The 23,638-nt window shown below is 45.8% G+C and overlaps 1 protein-coding gene across 2 annotated transcripts in view; it reads right to left on the bottom strand.

Annotated features, from left to right (window-relative positions):
* napgb (N-ethylmaleimide-sensitive factor attachment protein, gamma b) overlaps window positions 1-23,638 on the bottom strand; it is a 166,853-nt gene that overhangs the window by 21,605 nt on the left and 121,610 nt on the right. For both annotated transcript variants that reach the window (XM_072468374.1, XM_072468375.1), the window contains exons 4-8: window positions 23,354-23,371; window positions 8,752-8,782; window positions 6,392-6,501; window positions 4,954-5,020; window positions 2,360-2,430 (exon numbers count right to left, since the gene is read on the bottom strand). In XM_072468374.1, the coding sequence (XP_072324475.1) occupies window positions 2,360-2,430; window positions 4,954-5,020; window positions 6,392-6,501; window positions 8,752-8,782; window positions 23,354-23,371 (297 nt within the window). The remainder of the gene's footprint in view (window positions 1-2,359; window positions 2,431-4,953; window positions 5,021-6,391; window positions 6,502-8,751; window positions 8,783-23,353; window positions 23,372-23,638) is intronic.

The following is a 23,638-nucleotide window of genomic DNA, read 5'->3' as shown; positions in this document are numbered from 1 at the left end:
CTTCTGTTTGGTGAATACTGATGCAAAGTATTCATTTAGTACCTCGCCCATTTCCTCTGGCTCCATACATAGATTCCATTGCCTATCCTTCAGTGGGCCAACCCTTTCCCTGGCTACCCTCTTGCTTTTTATGTACGTGTAAAAAGCTTGGGATTTTCCTTAACCCTATTTGCCAATGACTTTTCGTGACCCCTTCTAGCCCTCCTGACTCCTTGCTCAAGTTCCTTCCTACTTTCCTTATATTCCACACAGGCTTTGTCTGTTCCCAGCCTTTTAGCCCTGACAAATGCCTCCTTTTTCTTTTTGACGAGGCCTACAATATCTCTCGTTATCCAAGGTTCCCGAAAATTGCCGTATTTATCCTTCTTCCTCACAGGAACATGCCGGTCCTGAATTCCTTTCAACTGACACTTGAAAGCCTCCCACATGTCAGATGTTGATTTGCCCTCAAACATCCGCCCCCAATCTAGGTTCTTCAGATCCCACCTAATATTGTTATAATTAGCCTTCCCCCAATTTAGCACATTCACCCTAGGACCACTCTTATCCTTGTCCACCAGCACTTTAAAACTTACTGAATTGTGGTCACTGTTCCCGAAATGCTCCCCTACTGAAACTTCTACCACCTGGCTGGGCTCATTCCCCAATACCAGGTCCAGTACAGCCCCTTCCCTAGTTGGACTGTCTACATATTTTAAGAAGCCCTCCTGGATGCTCCTTACAAACTCTGCCCCGTCTAAGCCCCTGGCACTAAGTGAGTCCCAGTCAATACTGGGGAAGTTGAAGTCTCCTATCACAACAACCGTGTTGTTTTTACTCTTTTCCAAAATCTGTCTACCTATCTGCTCCTCTATCTCCCGCTGGCTGTCGGGAGGCCTGTAGTAAACCCCGAACATTGTGACTGCACCCTTCTTATTCCTGATCTCTACCCATATAGCCTCACTGCCCTCTGAGGTGTCCTCCCGTAGTACAGCTGTGATATTCTCCCTAACCAGTAGCACAACTCCGCCACCCCTTTTACATCCCCCTCTATCCCGCCTGAAACATCTAAATCCTGGAACGTTTATCTGCTAATCCTGCCCTTCCCTCAACCAGGTCTCTGTAATGGCAACAACATCATAGTTCCAAGTACTAATCCAAGCTCTAAGTTCATCTGCCTTACCCGTAATACTTCTTGCATTAAAACATATGCACTTCAGGCCACCAGACCCACTGTGTTCAGCAACTTCACCCTGTCTGCTCTGCCTCAGAGCCATACTGGCCCTTTTCCCTAGTTCTCCCTCAATGCTCTCACCTTCTGACCTATTGCTCCCATGCCCACCCCCCTGCCATACTAGTTTAAACCCTCCCGTGTGACACTAGCAAACCTCGCGGCCAGAATATTTATGCCTCTCCAGTTTAGATGCAACCCGTCCTTATATAGGTCATACCTGCCCCGGAAGAGCTCCCAGAGGTCCAGATAACGGAAACTCTCCCTCCTACACCAGCTGTTTAGTAACGTGTTTAGCTGCTCTATCTTCCTATTTCTAGCCTCACTGGCACGTGGCACAGGGAGTAATCCCAAGATTACAACCCTAGAGGTCCTGTCTTTTAACTTTCTGCCTAGCTCCTTGAACTCCTGCTGCAGGACCTCATGCCCCTTCCTGCCTATGTCCTTAGTACCAATATGTACAACGACCTCTGCCTGTTTGCCCTCCCCCTTCAGGATGCCCTCTACCCGTTCGGAGACATCCTGGATCCTGGCACCAGGGAGGCAACATACCATCCTGGAGTCTCACGTCCACAAAAGCGCCTATCTGTGCCCCTGACTATAGAGTCCCCTATGACTATTGCAGAGTCCCCTATGACTATGACAGTTGGCGCGACCCAACTGGAGGTGTACAAAATTGAGGGGCCTAGACAGGAATGACTTGTTTCCCCTAGCTGAGGTGTCAATTACCAGAGGGCATAGATTGGGAAAAGGATCAGAGGAGTCATAGGGAAACACACAGAAGGGTAGTGGGTGTCTGGAATTCACTGCCTAAGTTGGTGGTTGAGGCTGAAATGCTCAACTCATTTAAAAGGTACCTGGATCTGCATCTGAAGTGCTGGAACCTCCTAAGGCTACAGACCAGGTTCTGGAAAATGGGATTAACATGAGCGGCTAGTTTCTTTTTTCTCTTTTTTGGCTGGCGTAGACACAATGGGCTGAATGGCCTCTTTCTGCACCATAACAGTTCTATGGTTCTATTTACAGCTACAGTTTTCCAACAAATGATCGGATTGGATAAAAGTCTATAAATATAAAGCACTATTCCCTACATTTATCTTCATTTAAAATCTACAGGTAGCCAAATCTAGTCTGTGGAAAGGTTCTTACCTGCGAGCCCGAACTAGCAACCGTGAAACTTTTCCAAGCAATTCAGCAGACTGACGTAAACGCTCTTCATTCTACCAAATGAAAAGTCCACTGTTACAAAGTAAAGTCAAACATTTAATAATCAACTTCATCATAACATGCAGTTCGCATTCTTAAATGAGATATCTGCAGACTACGAAACTCTCCTTTTAAATAAATTCCTTGATTTTTCTGGTTATTGACACCATCACTAGCCTCCTTTCGCTTTTTGTGTTGTTGCCTCCCAAATCAATGTCTACCTCTTTTATTTGAATCAATCTACCATTTGCACTGAAAGTCCTGATTGAAGTCACAAGTGACATTGATTGCAACCTTGGTGCATTATTCTCCCTTGACTGCTGCACAACCTTTGACAGTCAATAAAACCATCCTCCTCCATGCCACCTCTCCACCATGAAGCTCAATGGATGCCCTTGTTAGGTTCCACTCTCCTCTATTCAATCACTGCAAGAACATCTCAAGCAATGGTATCTGTTCCCATCCCACTAAACTACTCTGAGCCGATCAATGACAGGCTTCACCTAGACAGGGAGTCAACTTCAGCTTCACCTGTACACTATATCCCTGCAGTCCTCCATTGCCTGTACTGCCAGGCCACTTGTCCAACATTTAGTTCTGCATCAGATGCAATTTCCTCCAGTGAAATATAGGAACTGCTAAATTTAAAAAAGATCAAGGACCATTTAATTTGCATCCTGGTGGTTGCATGATACAATAGTTATTCCTTAATCATAGGAATTAGTTTACAACAGACCGAGATGACACAAGGAAAACCTCAGTGGTGGAGGGCTTTAGGAATCAAGGTCCAAGTTACCTGTTTCTTTCAAGCATGCTTTCACCCATCAAATATAAACCAAAATGAAATCTTCTGAAAGGTCAACACAAACTTCTACATCAGAAGCCTATTCCATAGATTCAAAGATTGGCCTCGATTTTAATCTCTCCCTATACCCTATCAGGCAAGTTGGGTTAACGTATCAGACAACCTGACCCAATCCAACCCTCACGCCACCACGTAAATGCAATTGTTTATTTCAGTCCAATTCTGGTTGCAAACAGAGGAAATCTGATCCTAGTAGATCCTGAGATATGCTGGTCTTGCTAGTCATGTTATGCGGATAACAGCATCTCTAGCACTCATTTACGGGATGTGGGCGTCGCTCAGTTAGGCCAGCATTTATTGCCCATCCCTAGTTGCCCTTCAGAAGGTGGTGGTGAGTTGCATTCTTGAACCGCTGCAGTCCAAGGTGTAGGTACACCCAGTGCTGTTAGGGAGGGAGTTCCAGGATTTTGATCCAGCGACAGTTAAGGAAAGGCGATATATTTCCAAGTCAGCGTGATGAGTGACATGGAGGGGAACCTCCAGGTGATGGGGTTCCCAAGTATCTGCTGGGCTTGACCCAACCCAACTTCCAGCACCAAATTCAGAAAGGGAAGTAGCTTGAAGTAAGTTCACTTATCATATTGTTCACAGCCCGTTCAAACCTTAAAAAGAATTTGATTTGATCTTTCCGATCCTAAGCAATATTGGAAATTTCAGACATCTAAAGTGAAAAATAATTTAATGAGCATTTTGGGGGAGGAAGCCAAGTGGGCACATTGCTTTTCTGTTGAGCTAGTAATTCACCCTGCAAGCAACCGCTATGAATTTGCTTCTGAACAGATACGTAGCAAAATCCTTCATGGTATTGAATCTCACAATCCAGAAATATAAAGAGTTACAGGATAATGCTGGATTGTTGACCTCAAGAAAAAGCATTTTAATCGCTTCTCACATCCGCAGTATTCAATTTGTCTCAGCTGATGTTGAGAGAATGTTTTCCAGACTAGGCTACATTCAGATTTCTAGTCGAACAAACTTTGGCAAACATATTTTGACACACACATTGTGAGCACACTTACCAGAACTTTTAGAACCGCCATTTCCCAGATAAGTGGTTCATTTGAACTGAATAATTAATTGAGTTGTCATTTAGTTTAACTGTGCCTTATTAGTCTGTTCTTTATATTTTGAGGCTCATCAGTATTCAAAATGAAAACTGAGCCATTTCTGATTTTGTCTAAACTTATTTTGTCTAAACTTACAATTTTTTTGAAATAAGATAGAAAGAGCTGGAAAAGTCTTGCAGCATCTATGAAGAGAGAATTACCGTGACAAGTTGAGTGCGACTCCAGAGTAAGACTGTCGAATATGCAGTCATACTTGACTTATAACATTAACTCTTCTTCTCTCTCCACAGATTCTGCAGGACTTCCAGCTCTTTGTTTTTACTTTCGATGTCCAGGATCCGCAAGATTTGATTTTACTATACTTCTTTTGGGCTGATTTCTACATCCAATTTTCTCCTGGTTTTGATGCTAAGAATATAAACTGAAAAAGTTGAAACTGAGTTTTTAAGTTGGCAATTAAAACATTGAATTTCATAAGATATGGGAGCAGAATTAGGCCATTCGGCCCACCGAGTCTGTTCCACCATTCTATCATGGCTGATATGTTCCTCATCTGCTATCTACAATGTTACAGGCCAAGAGGTGCGTGGGTATCCACAACTTACCTCAAACACTGAAGCAGCCTGTTGGTAAAGATTTACAGCTTTTTCCAAGTTTACATTTTCTATCAGCCTGAAACAGAACAAAAATATTATTTAATCTGGCACTGCCTTTTATTCAGTCAATAGTATTGTAAAACATACAAACACAGTTACCATCTAAGGGACAGGCAGGTAGACCACAGAAAGTGGAAGATTCCATAATCAAGTGAATAGGTTTTTTTTGGCAGTCATGACTGGGAGTCCTGAATCGGATGCTACTTTTCTGTCATCAGGGTGAAGGATATCACAGAACAAGTGGGCAAACTTCATGGGTGGGAGGAGAGCAGCTTAGTCTATGTTTTAACCATGAATTTCAGGTCATGCAGGAGAAATTTAAGGAGCTATGCATCAATTATGAAAAGTACGGTTGCAAGAAAGGCATGCTTTGGATTGCTTCCTCTGCTACCTACTGAATAGAGAGGAAGGTTAGGAAGATCAATATATGGTGGTAGCGCTGTTGCCAGCAGGATAGGTTCACATACGACCAAGAAAGCACAACAATGCTTATACTTTCTCAAGAAACTAAGAAAATTTGGCATGTTCACATTGGCTCTCACCAATTTTTACAGATGCACCATAGGAAGTATCCTATCTGGCTGCATCACAGCCTCGTATCGCAACTGCTCGGCCCAGGCCCGTTAGAAACTACAGAGTTGTGAACACCGCCCAGTCCATCACACGAGCCCGCCTCCCATCCACTGACTCAGTCTACACCTCCCGTTGCCTGGGGAAAGTGGGTACCAGAATAAAAGACCCCTCCCACCCATTCTTCCAACTTCTTCCATCGGGTAGGAGGTACAAAAGTGAGAACAAGCACTAACAGATTCAAAAACAGCTTCTTCCCCGCTGTTACCAGACTCCTAAATGACCCTCTTATGGGCTAATCTGACCTCTTCACACATCTTCTCTACTGAGTAGTACTACACTCTTGTATGCTTTACCCAATGCCTGTGTCTATGTATTTACTTTAATAAAAATAAATTTAGAGTACCCAATTTTATTTTTTTCCCCAATTAAGGGGCAATTTAGGGTGGCCAATCCACCTAGACTGCTCATCTTCTTGGATTGTGGGGGCGAGACCCATGCAAACACGGGAAGAATGTGAAAACAGTGATCCAGGGCCGGGATTGAATCCGGGTCCTCGGTCCCGTGAGGCAGCAGTGCTAACCATTGTGCCACCGTGCTGCCCAATGTCAATGTATTTACATTGTGTATTTTATGTTTTCCCCATGTATTTTCTTTTCATGTATGGAATAATCTGTCTGAACTGCACACAGAACAATACTTTTCACTATATCTTGGTACACATGACAATAAACAAATCCAATCCAATCCCATCCATTCCTAAGAGAGAGAGAGAGAGAGAGAGAGAGAGAGAGAAAATGAGAATAAAGTTTCTTACTTCCCAGCACGGTCTAGTGCCATGGCAGCAGTATCAGGTGTACCACTCTCAATGAACATCATGCTGGCTTTCTCAATGAGGTGAACTGCTTCTGGCAATCTTTGCATTTCCTATTTAAAAACATTATGCAGGATATTTAATCTGTGGCTTATATCAGTGAGTACAACACTCATTTGAAATTGGAGGATAAGCGATGGAGAAAATGGAAATACAATTTGCAAGTTATATGCTCTTCCCCATGCAGACTTAAATAATACTGATTATAATTTATTAAAACAAAAGAGCTTTTATTAAACATTCCCAGAGTATCTCTGCTTCTAAAATCATGGCATCAAATTATTTCCCTAGCTAAAACAATCATCTTCAAATTATTTCGTGTCACCTTTGGGACTGGGACAGTTTCTGGGTAAGGTGGTTTAACAAGGCACAGGGAGTCCACAGCAAGGTGTGAAGCAATTGTACATTATACATTACTTGTACATTAAATACTTGTACATTAACAAGGGAGCGGGGGCAGGCAGAAAAGCAGAGTTAAGATCACAATGAGATCAGCCATGGTCTTATTGAATGGTGGGGGGCGGTCAGCTCAGTTGGCTGGACGGCCGGTTTGTGATGTGGAGTGAAGCCAACAGTGCGGATTTCTTGTGCTGGCTGAGGTTATGCATGATGGTCCCACCTTCTCAACGCTGCTCCTCACCTCTCTCTCAAAGGGGAGAGCAACCTATGGTCCTCTGGGACTTCAGCGACTTTCATTTCATTGAATGGTGCAGCAGGCTTAATGTGCTGAATGGCCTACTCCTGGCTCCTATTTTTTTTTAGTTTTGAGGCTATTCAGCCCTTCGAGTCTTCACTGCTAGTCAACAAATCATGATTGATCTGATTGTGGCCTTAATTCCACTTTGCTACCTGTCCCCCATAAACCTTTGTCAATCAAAATTGTCTAACTGAGCCAGGAATACATCCAATGGCCCAGATTCCGCTGCATTCTGGTGAAGTGAATTCCAAAGACCAACAACATTCTTAAGAAAATAAATCCTCATCTCTATAACTCATCTCCATCTTAAATGGAGATTTTTGAACTGTCGCTCCCTAGTTCTAGATTATCCCACGAAGGGAAACATCCTCACAGTTAATAGGAGAAGTAGTAAAGAAGCTATTGACTCGAACACAGCCACATCACTTCCTGCTCTTCAGAGTTGAATGGCCAAATGGAGATATACTTTTTTTTTCAAATAGTTGACAAATAAATTAATGATGTGGAGATGCCGGCGTTGGACTGGGGTGAGATCAGTAAGAAGTCTTACAACACCAGGCTAATGTCCAATTGGTTTGTTTCAATGTCATTAGCTTTCGGAGCGCTGCTCCTTCCTCACCTGAGGAAGGAGCAGCGCTCCGAAAGCTAGTGACATCGAAACAAACCTGTTGGACTTTAACCAAATAAATTAATGAGCAACAACACTTGGGATGAAATGTGTGCCTGGTTAATTCTCAAAAGGACTGGGTGGAGCTAAAGTCTTCCGTCAAATTATTTGATACATTCACAACGACACACCAAGTATCTATTATATATATATTATACCAGTAGTAACCAAAGGTTATATTATAATAAATCTGTAGTGTAATATCACTTTTGTTAAGATTGTGTGTCAAGAAATAAAAGCAAAGATAGTTTCCACATGGACAAAATTATCTGAAACTTAATGAGGGAACATGCCGAGGGGAGGGGTGGGTGGGGTAGGCTCCACCATAGGGAAGGGGGAGTGCCCATCACCTTCCTGACTCACCCTCCACCCCGATTAAGTAAGGAGCAGAGAAGGTGATGAGAGCATTCCCACCCTGAGGCCAAGTAAGCCCCTTAGGTGGACAATTAATGGCCATTTCAGGTCTTCACGTAGCTGCCGCTGGAGGCACAACAAGCCACATGGGAAAGACACCCAGTAAAAGATTGGCTAGCAGCTCGAGGACAGGTGCTTCACCCTTAAAAGCACCGAAGCCCAAGAGGCAGGCAATTAACTGCCGGATTCACGGTTAAACCCATTAGAGCTTTGGAAAACAGTCATGGAGGAGTTGCCAACCAGCATGGCCATTAAATCTCAGTCCTTAAGAAAGCAAGAATAATCTCCATAATATGAACAATACCAATTTTCTTCCATAAATACAAACTCACAAAATTGCATTTTTAGAAATTTCACGCTTCAAAGTTGGGACATTTCTGCCATATTGTTACCAAGTTAGCCAGAGACAAAGGAATGAATATTCTTAGTTTTTTGCTGAAAAGGGAAGTTTATGCATTACCTTTTTGTAATCAAAAATAACTTATTTAAAGTTTTAGAAATGAAAAATAAAGCCAAGGAACCAACCTTCAGCATCATTCCAGCCTGCTCAAATGCTCTGTGGAGAACAAAGGAATCTCAGGATGAGGATATATTGCATCATAAATCTACAGTACAAAACTGGCAGTGATTCATTAATTTCACATAACAAGAAGTAAAAGATAGGTGATGCAGTCCCAGGCAGATGTAGTCCACGTCATACCGAACCTATAATGCATAATAGCACTACTCAGGAGGCAATCGCCATGTTCCAACACAGATTGCTGCGGTTAAGAATGTATTTGTTGGGCGACACACCCACACCCAGAGTTCCAGCATTTTGGCCAAATATATAGGGCGTGATTCTCTGCTCCCGCGCCATTTCAGAGAATCGCCTGGGCCGCCAAATTTTCCCGCGATGCTGGTCTGACGCCCTCCCGCAATTCACGGAGGCGGCCAGATCGGCACAATCGCGTTTTGCGCGGCGTGCGTCCAGTGAATCGCCCGAGACAGCCAAAATGGTGATTCACCGGTAACTTCGCAATTCTCAGTGCCGGATGGGCCGAGCGGCCTGCCCAAAACGGCGGGTTCCCCACAAGCGCCGTCCACACCTGGTTGCTGCCGGCGGGAACGCTGGGGGGGTGGCCTGCAGGGGGGGGTGGGAGATCCTGCACCGGGGGGTGCCTCAAATGGGGTCTGGCTCACGATCGGTGCCCACTGATCGTCGGACTGGCCTCTCTGAAGGAGGACCTCCTTTCTTCCGCAACCCCGCAAGATCCGTCGGACATCCTCTTGCGGGGCGGACTCAGGGAGGACGGCAACCACGCATGCGCGGGTTGGCACCGGGGTGATGCCAGTTACGCGGCGCCGGCCACGTCATGTATGCGGCGACCGCTCCAAGCCCATTTTCGGGCCCTGAATCGGTCGGGATAGGGGCCATTTCTCACCGTCGTGAACACTCTGTCTCCATTTCAGAGAATCGCGCCCATAGTTCCCAGTCAACATGGTGCGTGGCTTGGAGAGGAACTTGTATTCACCTAGTAACCTTCTAGATGCTAAGGATCATGGGTTGGAAGATGTTGTCGAAGGAGCATTGATCAGTTGCCTCAGTGCATCTTGAAGATGGTACGCACTGTTGCCGGTGGTGAAGGAAGTAAATGTTTAAGATGGTGGATGGGCTGTCAATCCCGGCCCTGGTCAATGGTTTGCTGATGGTGATGGATTCAGTGATGGTAATGCCATTGAATATCAAAGGGAAATCAATGGATTCTCTCTTGTTCGAGATGGTTATTGTACAACACTTATGGGACATGAATTTTACCAGCTACTGATGTCTAAATCTTACTTAATGTGGGAACAGACTGCTTCAAAATCTGAGATTTTGTGAATGGTACTGAACATGGTGTAATCATCATCAAATTTCTCCATTTTTGACCCTACGATGGGGGGAAACAACTGAAGATGGTTGGGCCTGGAACACTTCCCTGAGGAACTCTGGCAACAATTTACTTGGGATAGATGATTGACCTTCAACAACCACAATCACCTTTGTGCAATGACTCCAGCTAGTGGAGAGTTTTCACCCTTATTCCCATTGTCTTCAATTTTGCTGGGGCTCCTTAATGCCAATCCAGTCAAACGCTGCATTGTCATGGGCTGTCACGCTCTCCTCATGTCTGGAATTCCGTTCTTTTGTCCATGTTTAGGCCAATGCTGTAATGAACTCTAAAGTTGACTGGCTTTGGTGGAATCCAAACTGAGCATTGGTAAGCAAGTTGTTAAAAAATATAAAATAAGTAAATAAATAAAATAAAATCAGTTGTTGCTGAGTAAGTGACACTTCATAGCATCTTCCAGCAGTGAGCTGCTGACAGAATGTTTGGAGGCCGTTCACAGGTTTACTATATTGACACCTGGAATGAACAGGTTGTCTCACCAGAAAAGGGTTGGACAGACCGGGCTAGTTTCCACTGGAGTTTCGAAGAGGGAGGGATGATTTGATTGTATAGAAGATCCTGAATGGTCTTGACAAGGTGGATGTGGAAAGAATGTTTCCTTTTGTGGACGAGTCCAAAACTAGGGGTCACTGTTTTAAAATTAGGGGTCACTATTCTAGGAGGCATTTTTCTCTCAAAACGTTGAGACACTTTGGAACTCTCTACCTCCAAAGGCAGTGGACGCTAGTCATTGGATATTTTTAAGGTGGTAGTAGATAGATTCTTGTGAGGCAAGGGAATCAAAGGTCATCAGGGGATGGAAATGTGAAATTTGAAACACAAGCAGATCAACCATGATTTTATTGAATGGCAAAGCAAGCTTGAAGGGCCAAATAGCCTACTCCCGCTCCTCTTTCCTGTTTATAGTAAGTTGATGGGGTGATCATTGGCCAGATTGGATTTCTCCTGCTTTTTGTGGATAGGGCATACTTGGGCAATTTCCCCACATGGGCAATAATATCAGATAGTTGTACTCGAGCAGCTTGGCTAGAGGCGCAGCTAACTCTGCAACTCAGGTCTTCAGTACCATAGCTGGGATATCACCAGGGCTCATAACAGTAGCTGTATCCAGTGCCTTCAATGACTTGATGTTACCTAAAATGAATCAAATTAGCTGAAAACTGGCATTTTTACTGGCGGGGACCTCAATGGAGGCAGAGATGGATCACTCACTCAGGACTTCTGGCTGAAAACGTTGCAAATGTTTCAGCCTGATCTTTTGCACCAACGTGCTGGGCTCCACAATAATGTGAGGAGAGAAATATATTTGGAGCCTCCTCCTCCAGTTAGTTGCTTCAATGCCCACCACATTTCACAACTGGATGTGGCAGGGCTGCAGAGCTTTGTTCTTTTCTGTTGGTGTGAGATTGCTTAGGTCTGTTTATAAAATGCCGTTTCTGCTGTTTAGGCTGTATGTAGTGTTGTAGCTTCACTGTTCATAGATTATCATAGAATTTACAGTGTAGAAGGAGGCCATTCGGCCCATCGAGTCTGCACCGGCTCTTGGAAAGAGCACCCTACCAATGGTCAACACCTCCACCCTATCCCCATAACCCAGTAACCCCACCCAACACTAAGGGCAATTTTGGACACTAACGGCAATTTATCATGGTCAATCCATCTAACCTGCACATCTTTGGACTGTGGGAGGAAACCGGAGCACCAGGAGGAAACCCACGCACACACGGGGAGGATGTGCAGACTCCGCACAGACAGTGACCAAAGGCGGAATCAAACCTGGGACTCTGGAGCTGTGAAGTAATTGTGCTATCCACAATGCTACCGTGCTGCCCTACAATGCTACCGTGCTGCCCTTAGTGTTGAGTGGGCTGTTGGAAACTAATTTTTTGGTGTGCCTGGTGCTGCTGCTGGCATGCTATCTTACACTCCTCATTGAGTGAGGGTTTGTCCCATGAATCTAATAGTAAAGGTGGACCTCATGGATGGTCAGTTTTGAGCTGCGTGATTTATCCCACATCTAATCTATTTTGCACAGTATGTCCTCAGTGGGAAGATGAGACACTCTGCGGTGGTCACTCCCGTAATACCATCTCCCCACCTAATACAGGCCCAGTCTGGCAGATATGTTCTCCAAGACCCAGCCAGTTCAGTCAGTAGTGGTGCTGATGCGCCACGCATGGTGATGGACATTGAAGTCCCCACCCATGCATTCTGTGCCCTTGCTACCCTCACTGCTTCTTCTAAATGGTGTTTGATATGGAGGTGTGCTGATTCACCAGGGAGAGAAGTAGATGGTATCAGCTGGTTTCTTTGCCCATGTTCAACCTGATTATTTGAGACTTCATCGGGTACAGAGACAATGTTGAGAACTCCCAGGGCCACCCTCACCAGATTGTGTACCACTATGCCACCACTTTCATTGGTACATGCTATATCCAAAGATGGTAATGGAGGAGTCTGTAATAGAACAAGGAAGAACAAAGAAAATTACAGCACAGGAACAGGCCCTTCGGCCCTCCCAGCCTGCGCCGATCCAGATCCTTTATCTAAATGGAGGACATCAGCTGTAAAATACAATTTGGTGAGTATGACATTGGATGGTTTTGCTTCATAGGTCTTTGGAAAAGTTTCCCAAATTTTGGCACAAGTTTCCAGATGTTAGTGAGGAGCGCTTGTAGGGTTGACTGAACAGTGTGTGTCTTTGTTTACAGTGCCTGATGGTTTGCCCGTTTTTATTCCCGTTTGCCTTTTCTGTACAATTTGATAAAACTAAGTGCCTTGCTAGGTCATTTCAGAGGGTGGTTAAGACTCAACCACATTGCTTTGGGTCTGGAGTCACATGCAGGCAAGACTGGGTATGGATGACACATCAGTGAACCTGGTGGGGTACCTTCAGATCATTATTGAGACTATCACCTTGATTCCTGATTTAGTAACTAATCACATTTAAAACCCTCCAGCTGACATGGTGAAGTTTGAACTCATGTCTAGGAGCATTAGTCTGGGCCTCTAGTTTACCAGTCCACTAACATTACCATTATATTACTGCTCCATTTTTGGCACAGAAAATTAGTAAGATTGAAAAAACAAGTGAACGAACCTGGCCTGAAACTAGACAGAAAATTTACACATTGTGCAGACAAGATTGCAAAATCATTTGTGTGATGACTACCAACTTGAAATGAAATGAAAATTGCTTATTTTCACAAGTAGGCTTCAAATGAAATTACTGTGAAAAGCCCCTAGTCGCCACATTCCAGCGTCTGTTCGGGGAGGCTGGTACGGGAATCGAACCGTGCTGCTGGCCTGCCTTTGTCTGCTATCAAAGCCAGCGATTTAGCCCTGTGCTAAACAGCCCCTAGTTGAACTTTGGTTCAATTATCCGATTTCACCAGAGATTTCTTAATTATGTTATCAGCAATCCTATTAAAGAAAACATTTCCAAATAACTGGAAAACAGAAAATCCAAAATAAGTTCCTTGTAACAATTTTATTTGGAATGTTGCCTCGAGGGATGTAGAAATTGAGTTTAAAAAGTTTTAAATCTGGGGACAAACTTGCTTAATTGAAAAAATAAATTTTGAGAAAGCCCGTTGATAATGCTGCTTCCTGGTTCTGTAGCAGCAAAACAAACAAATATCAGAACGTTGAGTGATTGACACAACATATCCTACAATTCGCCTTTTATCTCAAATTATCCTGCAAAGAATGTCAAAAACATGGGGCGAGATTATCCGACCCTCCGCGCCGAGAAATCTGGTGCGACGGCGCTTCCGCGATTCTCCGCGGGCCCGCCAGTACCACGCGTGCAGTCGGCACGACGCCGGTCGGGGGCCGTTGGAACAGGCCCCCGTGGCGATTCTCAATGGTCGACCGGCCGAACTCCCGCCGCGGGGTTTACATGTGGTACCACCCGGTGGGAGCTGGGACCCGTGGCCGTGGTCCTGGTGGGGGACGGGAGGTATCTGACTCCAGAGGGGGGGCCTCAGTTGTGGCCAGGCCCGCAATCAGGGGCCACTGATGGATGACCATTGTGATCTGGGAGGGACCTACCTTCTTCCGCGCGGGCCCGCTGTGTGGCTCCGCCATTTTGGCGGCGCCCACGTCGAGGTGGGCCGCCGCGCACATGCGTGGCCACGCGGTGTGGCTAGCAGGGCCCCGCCAGCAGCCAGAGCTGCGGGATGTACACCGGGGCTCTGCTAACCCCCTGGAAAACGGAGAATCACCCCAGACCTTCGAGGAAAAAGTCTGTAGTGATTCTCGCCCATTTTCAGGCGGGCGTGGGGACTTAGTCCCCAGAAGAGAGAATCCCGCCCCTAAACCGGGTAAGCAAGCATTTTCAGAACCTCACTATATACTGTGGTACTTCCACGAGCAGTTTGCTGCTGTTTGTTCAAAAAAATGTTCTGCTTCCCCCACAATGGAGCAATGTTTTGTATGAATTTAAGTGCCAGTATGATGTCAGATACATAAACTGTAAGTGCCAGTGATTGGTCGATCAAACCAAACAGCATGTTCCTTTGGTTATTCATGATAGGCAGAATACAGACTGTACTCCAATGGATGGGAGCCCCAGGCTAGCTGAGTGCAGCTAGTCAGCCGAGGTGGGGGGTTTCCATATAGTTAGATTAGAGCAGGCGTTAGGTGATAGGATGGTGTTGCTAGGGGGTGGGTGGGGGCGGAGGGGGGGGGGGGGTTGTTCTGCTGACGGGGATGGAAACTGGGCATGGCAACAGTGAGGAGGTCATGGGTGAAGCTGGCCAGGGGCGGGCCAGAGGAAGCGCGACACATGGCTGGGGGGCTGGCAAAGGAAAGGGGATGGCTGATCGGCAAAGTGGGGGGCAAAGTGCCCCCCAACCAGGCTGATCACCTGGAATGTTGGAGGGTTAAACGGGCCAGTGAAAAGGGCGCGTGTGTTTGCGCATCTGTGGGTTCTGAAGGCGGACATAGTCATGCTGCAGGAGACGCACCTGAAAGTGGCAGACCAGGTTAGGTTAAGAAAGGGCTGGGTCAGTCAGGTCTTTCATTCGGGGCTGGATTCTAAGACGGGGGGGATTGCGATCCTGATTAATAAAAGGGCATAATTTGAGGAGGATGGCACAGTCGTGGATGGGGGTGGCAGGTTTGTTATGGTGAGGGGTAAGCTCGAAGGGGTGAGAGTAATCCTGGTCAGTGTATATGCCCCTAATTGGGATGATGTGGATTTTATTAGGATGCTAGGGACGTTCCCCGACTTGGACTCGCGTAAGTTGATCATGGGCGGGGACTTTAATACAGTCATGGACCCGAGCCTGGACCGGTCATGCTCAAGAACGGGCAGGTTGCCAGCGATGGCAAAGGAACTGAGAGGGTTCATGGAGCAAATGCGGGGAGCAGATCCGTGGAGATTTAGCCGGCTGACGGCGAGGTAGTTCTCGTACTACTCCCACGTCCACAAGGTGTATTCCCGAATTGACTACTTTGTGGTGAGTAGGGACCTGCTGGCCGGAATGGTGGGGGCAGAATATTCGGCAATTGCCATATCGGACCATGCTCCGCACTGGGTAGACCTGCAGTTTTGTAAGGACAGCTTTCAGAGCCCACCATGGATGCTGGAAGTTGGACTACTCGCGGACGAGGCAGCGTGAGAGACTGAGGAAGTGCATGCAGAATTACCTTCAGGTGAACGATACTGGAGAAGTCTCGGCAGCGGTGCTCTGGGAGGCACTGAAGGCAGTGGTGAGAGGGGAGCTGATTTCAATCTGGGATTACAGGGACAGGACAGACAGGGCAGAGACGGACCAACTGATTAAGGAAATTCTACGGACGGACAGGAGTTATGCGGAATCCCCGAGGCCAAAGTTACTCAGGAAATGACAGAGGCTGCAGGCCGAATTTGGGGTGCTGACTACAGGCAAGGCTGTAGAGCAGCTTTGAAAGGTAAAAGGTGTGATTTATGAGCATGGGGAGAAGGCCAGTAGAATGCTTGCGCAGCAACTGAGGAAGAGGGAAGCGGCCATGGAAATAGGGAGGGTAGTGGATGGGGAAGGTAATCTAGTGGGTGACCCGGCAGGGCTGAACAAGGTCTTTAGGAACTTTTATAGGAAGCTGTACACTTCGGAACCACCCGGGGTCCTGGGGTGGATGAGGCGATTCCTGGACGGACTGACCTTCCCAAGAGTGGGGAGGGGGTTGGTGGACGGACTGGGAGCCCTGGTCAGGATCGAAGAGGTATTGGGGGGCCTGAGGGTCATGCAGTCGGGGTAAGCCCCGGGGCCGGACGGGTATCCGGTGGAGCTTTACAAAAAATTTGCCAGGATAGTGGGGCCGGTGCAGGTCAGGGTCTTTAACGAGGCAAGAGACAGAGGGAGTTTACCCCCAACGATGTCGCAGGCCACCATCTCGCTCATTCTGAAAAGGGATAAGGACCCAGCGGCCTGTTTGGGGTGGGGTTCATCGACTGGGTTAGGCTATTGTATCAGGCCCCGGAGGCGAGTGTAAGGACGAACAGGACGACATCGGACTACTTTAGACTACACCGTGGGACAAGACAGGCTGCCCTCTCTCCTCACTGCTGTTTGCACTGGCCATAGAGCCGCTGGCTTTTGCACTGAGCGCTTCTAGGGGCTGGAAAGGGCTTGTCCGGGGAGGGGGGGGGGGCCAGAGGGAATTTGGCCAGTTCTCCGGATACAAACGGAACATGGCTAAGAGCGAGTTGTTTGTAATTCAGGCGAGGGTGCAGGAGAGTAGGCGGAAGGGGTTGCCATTCAGGCTGGTGGGGGAAGAGTTTCCGATATTTGGGGATTCAGGTGGCAAGGGACTGGGGCAGGTTGCATAAGCTCAACCTGTCCCGACTGGTGGGACGAGTGAGGGAGGAGGTCCGGAGGTGGGATGCGCTCCCGCTGTCATTGGTGTGGAGGGTGCAGACTGTTAAGATGACAATTCTCCTGTGGTTCTGGTTTGTTTTTCAATGTCTCCCCATCTTTATCCTGCGGTCCTTCTTTAAGAGGCTGAATAAAATTATTCTGGGATTTGTATGGGCAGGGAAGTCCCCGCGGGTGAAGAGGGTGATGCTTGAAAGGAGCAGAGGAGAAGGGGGGCTGGCGTTGCCGAATTTCAGCAACTATTACTGGACAGCCAACATAACGATGATAAGGAAATGGATGGTGGGTGTAGGGTCGGTTTGGGAGCGGATGGAGGCTGCTTCGTGCAGGGGCACTAGCTTAGCGGCCCTGGTCACGGCGCCTCTGCTGCTTCCGCCGGCACGGTACTCCACCAGCCCAATAGTGGTGACGGCTCTTCGGATCTGGGGCCAGTGGAGGAGGCATGTAGAGGAGGTAAGAGCATCGGTGTGGACTCCAATCTGCGGCAACCACTGATTTGCCCCGGGGAACATGGACGGGGGATATCGACTGTGGAGGAGGGCGGGGATTGTGAAGATGGAGGATCTGTTCCTCGAAGGGAGCTTTCCGAGCATGAGGGCGCTGGAGGAGAAGTTTGGGCTGGCGAGAGGGAACGACTTTAGATACTTGTAGGTGAGGGATTTTGTATGCAGACTGGTGCCGTCCTTCCCACTTCTCCCGCCGAAGGGGAGGCAGGACAGGATGAGTTTCAGACGTCTACAAGGAACTAATGGGAGCGGAGGATAACCAGACCGAGGACCTGAAGCTTAAGTGGAAGGAGGAGCTCGGGGGGAGCTGGAGGACGGTATTTGGGCAGAAGCCCTGAGCAGAGTAAACACGACCGCAACATGTGGCAGGCTCAGCCTGATCCAGTTTAAGGTTGTGCACCGGGCCCACATGACGGTGGCCCGGATGAGCTGATTCTTCGGGCTGGAGGACAAGTGTGCTAGATGCGCCGGAGGGCCGGCTAACCATGTATACATGTACTGGTTGTGCCCTAAACTCAGGGGGTATTGGCAGGGATTCGCAGATGTCATGTCCCGGGAATTGAAAACTGGGGTGGTAATGAGCCCGGAGGTGGCAATCTTTGGGGTTTTGGGGGACCCGGGAGTCCAGGAAGAGAGGGAGGCCGACGTTCTGGCCTTTGCTTCCCTGGTAGCCCGGCGACGAATACTATTAGCATGGAGGGACTCAAAGCCCCCAAGGGCTGAGGTATGACTATCGGACATGGCGAGCTTTCTTGGCCTAGAGAAAGTCAAGTACGCCTTGAGAGGATTGCTACGAGGGTTCGCCCGAAGGTGGCAGCCATTTATTGACTTCTTCGCAGCTTTTTTTTTTGTACTGTACAATGTCACTTTTTCTATATGCCTAGAATACCTCAATAAAATTGTTTGTTAAAACAAAATACAGACTGTACTCAACCAGCCTTCGCTTGCAAAACCCACAACACAACATCTCCTCAAGTACTGCTGACCAAAAAGAAGCTTTTTTTGTTTGTACTTTTCTTCTTGCACTCATCAGAACAATCGCAAGAATACCAAAACGAAAGGGAAACAATCATTTATATTGTACAAGAAGACAGCACTGATTTGTTGGCAAGTGGACTGATTGGTAGAGGGGTTGCCATGGAGAATGCACCAGTTGATGGTGACTGACAGGTAACTATAACGAATAGTTTGAAATTTAAAATCAGGCACTTCACTTGATTGGTCAAGGCGTTGCCCTGAGGAATGAACCTCACTTATTTTGTTGAGCTGAAACAGATGCAATGTGCATGCATGTTCCAACTGCAAAGAACAGGGCCTGTGTATTAATATATGTAGTTTTCCAGTACACGTAAATGTGCCCACTATGAGCTGGACTGACAATCTTAGATTGGTTGTCAACACATTTCTTAGCACACCGAGGATTATTTAGCAAACATTGTCCAATTGGGGTATCATATCTAATGTTGGACACTGCTTAAGAGTTTTGCAAGTATGGGCTAGTTGGGTGTGATCTGTGCCTTGCCCATTGCGAACAGTGGAAGCGACATGCTGTGTGATACAATTCGCCAGTGTTTGGTATATAGCCTACATACCTAGCATCACACTAGCACTGAAGTTCAGATACCGCATTATTCATTTGTATGACAGACAGAAAGTCTTTTCTGCATCTTGTTAGTTAGTGGTGAATACTACTCGCATTGCTACTGCATAGCAACAGCATGGAATTAGCTTGACCTGTTGCTCAAATATTTGAAATGAAATGAAATGCGCTTATTGTCACAAGTAGGCTTCAATGAAGTTACTGTGAAAAGCCCCTAGTCGCCACATTCCGGCACCTGTTCGGGGAGGCTGGTACAGGAATTGAACCGTGCTGCTGGCCTGCCTTGGTCTGCTTTAAAAGCCAGCGATTTAGACCTGTGCTAAACAGCCCCTTCTTGGGGCTGGATTAATCCCAATATTTGGGATACCTTGTCCTTCCAGGGTAATCGGAGATAGACTGGTCACTTTTCAGGACCTAAAGTGACGGTCTGAAGTCCATTCATGAGTTTGCGCAATATACAGCACAAAATTATCTGATTAGGGTCACCATTATCCCACAAGATGCCGTTTATGTGCCCTATTTCGGCATCAAGCTTGCATGACCATGTTTTCAAGGTTGTCAATAAGGCTAACCTTATAGTGCATGGAACTGTAAGAATCTCAACGTGTATACTGACCAGTGAAGGTAGGCTAAGAATTCATAGAATCTCGACAATGTATAAAAGGCTATTTGGCCCATCGAGTCTGCACTGACCCTCCGAAAGAGCACCCAACCTAGGCTCATTCCCCCACCCTATCCCCGGAACCCCACCTAACCTGCACATCTTAAGACATTAAAGGGGAAATTCAGCATGACCAATCCACCTAACCTGCACATCTTTGGACTGTGCGAGGAAACTGCTGCGCCCGGAGGAAACCCATGGGGAGAATGTGCAAATTCCACACAGTTACCTAAAGGTGGAATCAAACCCGGGTCCCTGGCACTGTGCTGCAGTTGTGCTGGCCACTGTGCCACCCTGCCATTGCGATAAATTCTGGCAGAGAACCCCCTTGTGGATGTCAACTAGCATGTCATGGAAAGAGAGTTCATTTGACTCCTCTATTTCAAAATTTGTGTGCAAAATGGAGCCCATTAAGACATGCAAGGAAATTATTACATGTAACTTCAGATTTAAAAATAGCAAACATATTATCTACATATCAGAAATATACAAGGGGTAGAAGGTTAGGTATCATTCTATCTAAGACACATTTCTTGTGGAATCCAACAAAGATGTTTGAGAGAGCTGGACCTGAGGACAGACATGCTGTCATTAAAACTGAACTAAACAATACGAGTTGCGAGTACTTAAGTTCAATGAAAACTGATTCATGTGATAGTGGTGGATCTACATCACCCTGATATTGTGCTTTTGCAAGTATCTGTGGCTTCCTTAAGTAGAATATTGGTGACTAGTCTGGCATTGTCAGATCAGCACATGGACACAGCATTACTACTGATATGCAAGTCCAGCACGGTCTTCACATACAAGCAAAGGAATCCTTCACAATGTAAGTGTAGAATTTGTTCAAATCTGCTTGCAACAATTTGCCCAATCATTTGGTCAATTCAGGCTGTGAAGAACAGGTATAGATAAGATAAGGCGTAAAGGGACATTACTTTTGTGTGACTTAGGCTGTTTATACAAATGTGGGCACAGCAGACGTGGGGATGAATCCTGTCATAGGCTTTACGCAACAGCTCATCGCTCTTACACAAGTTCAGCAACGATTTTGCTGGCTTACTTCCAACCTGGACCTGTCATTAAGAATGGTATGCGTGTTTTTTGCTTAAGGATGCTGGTTCCTGTCCCTTTGTCAGGTTTGCTGATGTGTATATCCAAGATGGTCTTACAGCCTCGCAATGCAGTAAGATATTAACATTGCATGTAAAAATCAGACAGATCGTTTACAATCCCGTAACGTGTGTGCTGGCTGGTTTGTAGAGGGATAGTTGGGAGTAGGGGAGTTCGACCTCAGCAAATTCCTCTTACTGTTTGATATGGGATGAAGACACCAAAACTGAAACCATGAGCAAGAAGAAACTCCTCATTTTCTGGGAGTAAAGGGTCAGAGACATTTGTTACACGTTTAGTGGCTTCAACAAAAAAAAAAAAAAATTCCTTTTTCAGCAATACTTACTTCTGCATTACCAAAATTACTATTTAAAAGATCTACTGTTAGATGTGATTCCACAGCACTTACTGAACAATTCTGAGTATGCCATCAGCTACATTATCTTAAGTTGGTTGTTAATCAGTCAAACTCAACGTATTTTATTTACGCTTGCTAGAAGTGACGTACATTCATACCCGGGGATCCATTCTCTGTAAATAGAATTAATTTATTCACGCCTTGCGCCTTCTTTGATTAACCGGGGACTTGGGGAGCCTATAGATCCCCGTTGCTTCCTCCATGGCAACACCTCAGCCAATCAGGATAACTTGCCAACCAATCTGCACCCTGTTCTCCTCGGATATAAATCGCAGCTTCAATTTCCTAGGGGTACACATCTCCAAAAATCTGTCCTGGACCACCCACGCCAACGCTACCACCAAGAAAGCACAACAGCACCTATACTTCCTCATGAAACTAAAGAAATTCAGCATGTCCACATTAACTCTTACCAACTTTTACAGATGCACCATAGAAAGCATCCTATTTGACTGCATCACAGCCTGGTATGGCAACGGCTCGGCCCAAGACTGCAAGAAAGTTCAGAGAGTCGTGAACACAGCCCAGTCCATCACACAAACCTGCCTCCCATCCATTGGCTCTATCTACACCTTCTGCTGCCTGAGGAAAACAGGCAACATAATCAAAGAACCCTCCCACCGGGCTTACTCACTCTTCCAACTTCTTCCACCGGGCAGGAGATACAAAAGTCTGAGAACACGTACGAACAGACTCAAAAACAGCTTCTTCCCTGCTGTCACCAGACTCCTAAACGACCCTCTTATGGACTGACCTGATTAATACTACACTCCTGTATGCTTCACCCGATGCCGGTGTTATGTAGTTACATTGTGTACCTTGTTTTGCCTATTATGTATCTTTTATTTTATTTTATTTTCATGTACTTAATGATCTGTTGAGCTGCTCGCAGAAAAATATTTTTCACTGTACCCTCGGTACACGTGACAATAAACAAAATCCAAATCGTGGAGATTGCTTGAAGGTGGCATTCTTGCATTTGCCCTTAGTGCAAGATGAAAAGCTTCAGCAACATGTCTCTCTTCTGTACAACCGAGTGACAATTCCCAATTTAACCACTCACTTGTCAACTTCTCGCTCTCACCTCATCCTGAGACTACTACGTCCTTCAACTAAAAGCCTGCGAGATGCAAGCAATTAGTATGAATCTGCATGGCTAGAGTAGTGAGTCCCATTTACATAAAATCTGGAATGAGAAATCAATGAATTGTAGCTTGTAAGAAACTGAGATTAAAGCCCATGACACTGAAAGTTATGCACAGCCTATGAAAAAGATCAAGTGCAAAAGAGGTCACCAAACCTTGCTGGTTCTATTCAATCTAACAGCAAGTTGGTGAGAAACTGCATGAGGCCGAAATCAGATACCAATTTTAGCAAGGCAAAATGATAATACTGTGTGTAAGGCTGGAATAAGCAATACATTTTTCTTACTACTGTAATGGACACAAGCACAATTACGAAGAAGCTGCAATAGCAGAACAAAAAAAAAGGTTTGCCCTTAAAAATAGAACAAAATGGATCTTTACCACTTAGCAGCAAAACAAATAGATAGAATTGAAGTAGAAAGAATAAAGTACATGAGACTGATGCCATGTGAAGTTTGAAGTTTCATGCACACATGCAATAAAGCAGTTTTGTTCTGTCCATCTTGTATAAACCCCTAATAAATGCCCAACAAAATGAAAAAAAAAATCTTGGCAGGCACAGGGTCCTGGCATTATCTGAGCTTGAGCTGCATGTAATTAAACATTCCACTTTTATTTAGAAAACTTTAATTATTATTTTTTAAATTATCTCAGTTAGGAATTTTGATTCTTCAACCCTGCATCTTTCAATGCCTTTGTCATCATTACCAAATTCCAGAGATTTTGAAATTTGAATTGATCAGATATACAAAGGACATGTTTGTCCTCGATGGCTCCAACCCATTTGAAGGGCACTAGTTCAGCCTCCAACTTCACTATTTACAATAGGTTTCATTTAATTCAGTGCTGCAATGAAAATAAGAACAGTAGGAATTTACAGTACTTACTTCGCAGCATGGAAGAAACTAGAGTGAACAGGCTGTTAAGGAAGACAAACAAAAGTATCAGCAGCAAAAGCATATCATTACACATTGTTAATTCAACTAGTCAATTTCATCTCAGACAGACCAACGTCTCATCTGGGATTTAGCGCTGTTTAAAATATGCCAATGGGAAGTCATTAGTTCCTTTCGGGGTTCACTGAGTTTAGAAACTTTCTTTACTGTGCTGACTTCAGGATCTTGTAATAGATTCCAAAGAGAAATTGCTAGAAAATCTCAGCAGCTCTGGCA

Source organism: Scyliorhinus torazame, chromosome 11, assembly GCF_047496885.1.
Source record: "Scyliorhinus torazame isolate Kashiwa2021f chromosome 11, sScyTor2.1, whole genome shotgun sequence".
NCBI classification, from domain to species: domain Eukaryota; kingdom Metazoa; phylum Chordata; class Chondrichthyes; order Carcharhiniformes; family Scyliorhinidae; genus Scyliorhinus; species Scyliorhinus torazame.
Note: the sequence above shows the minus strand (reverse complement) of the source record. Positions and strands in the feature narration are given on the sequence as shown.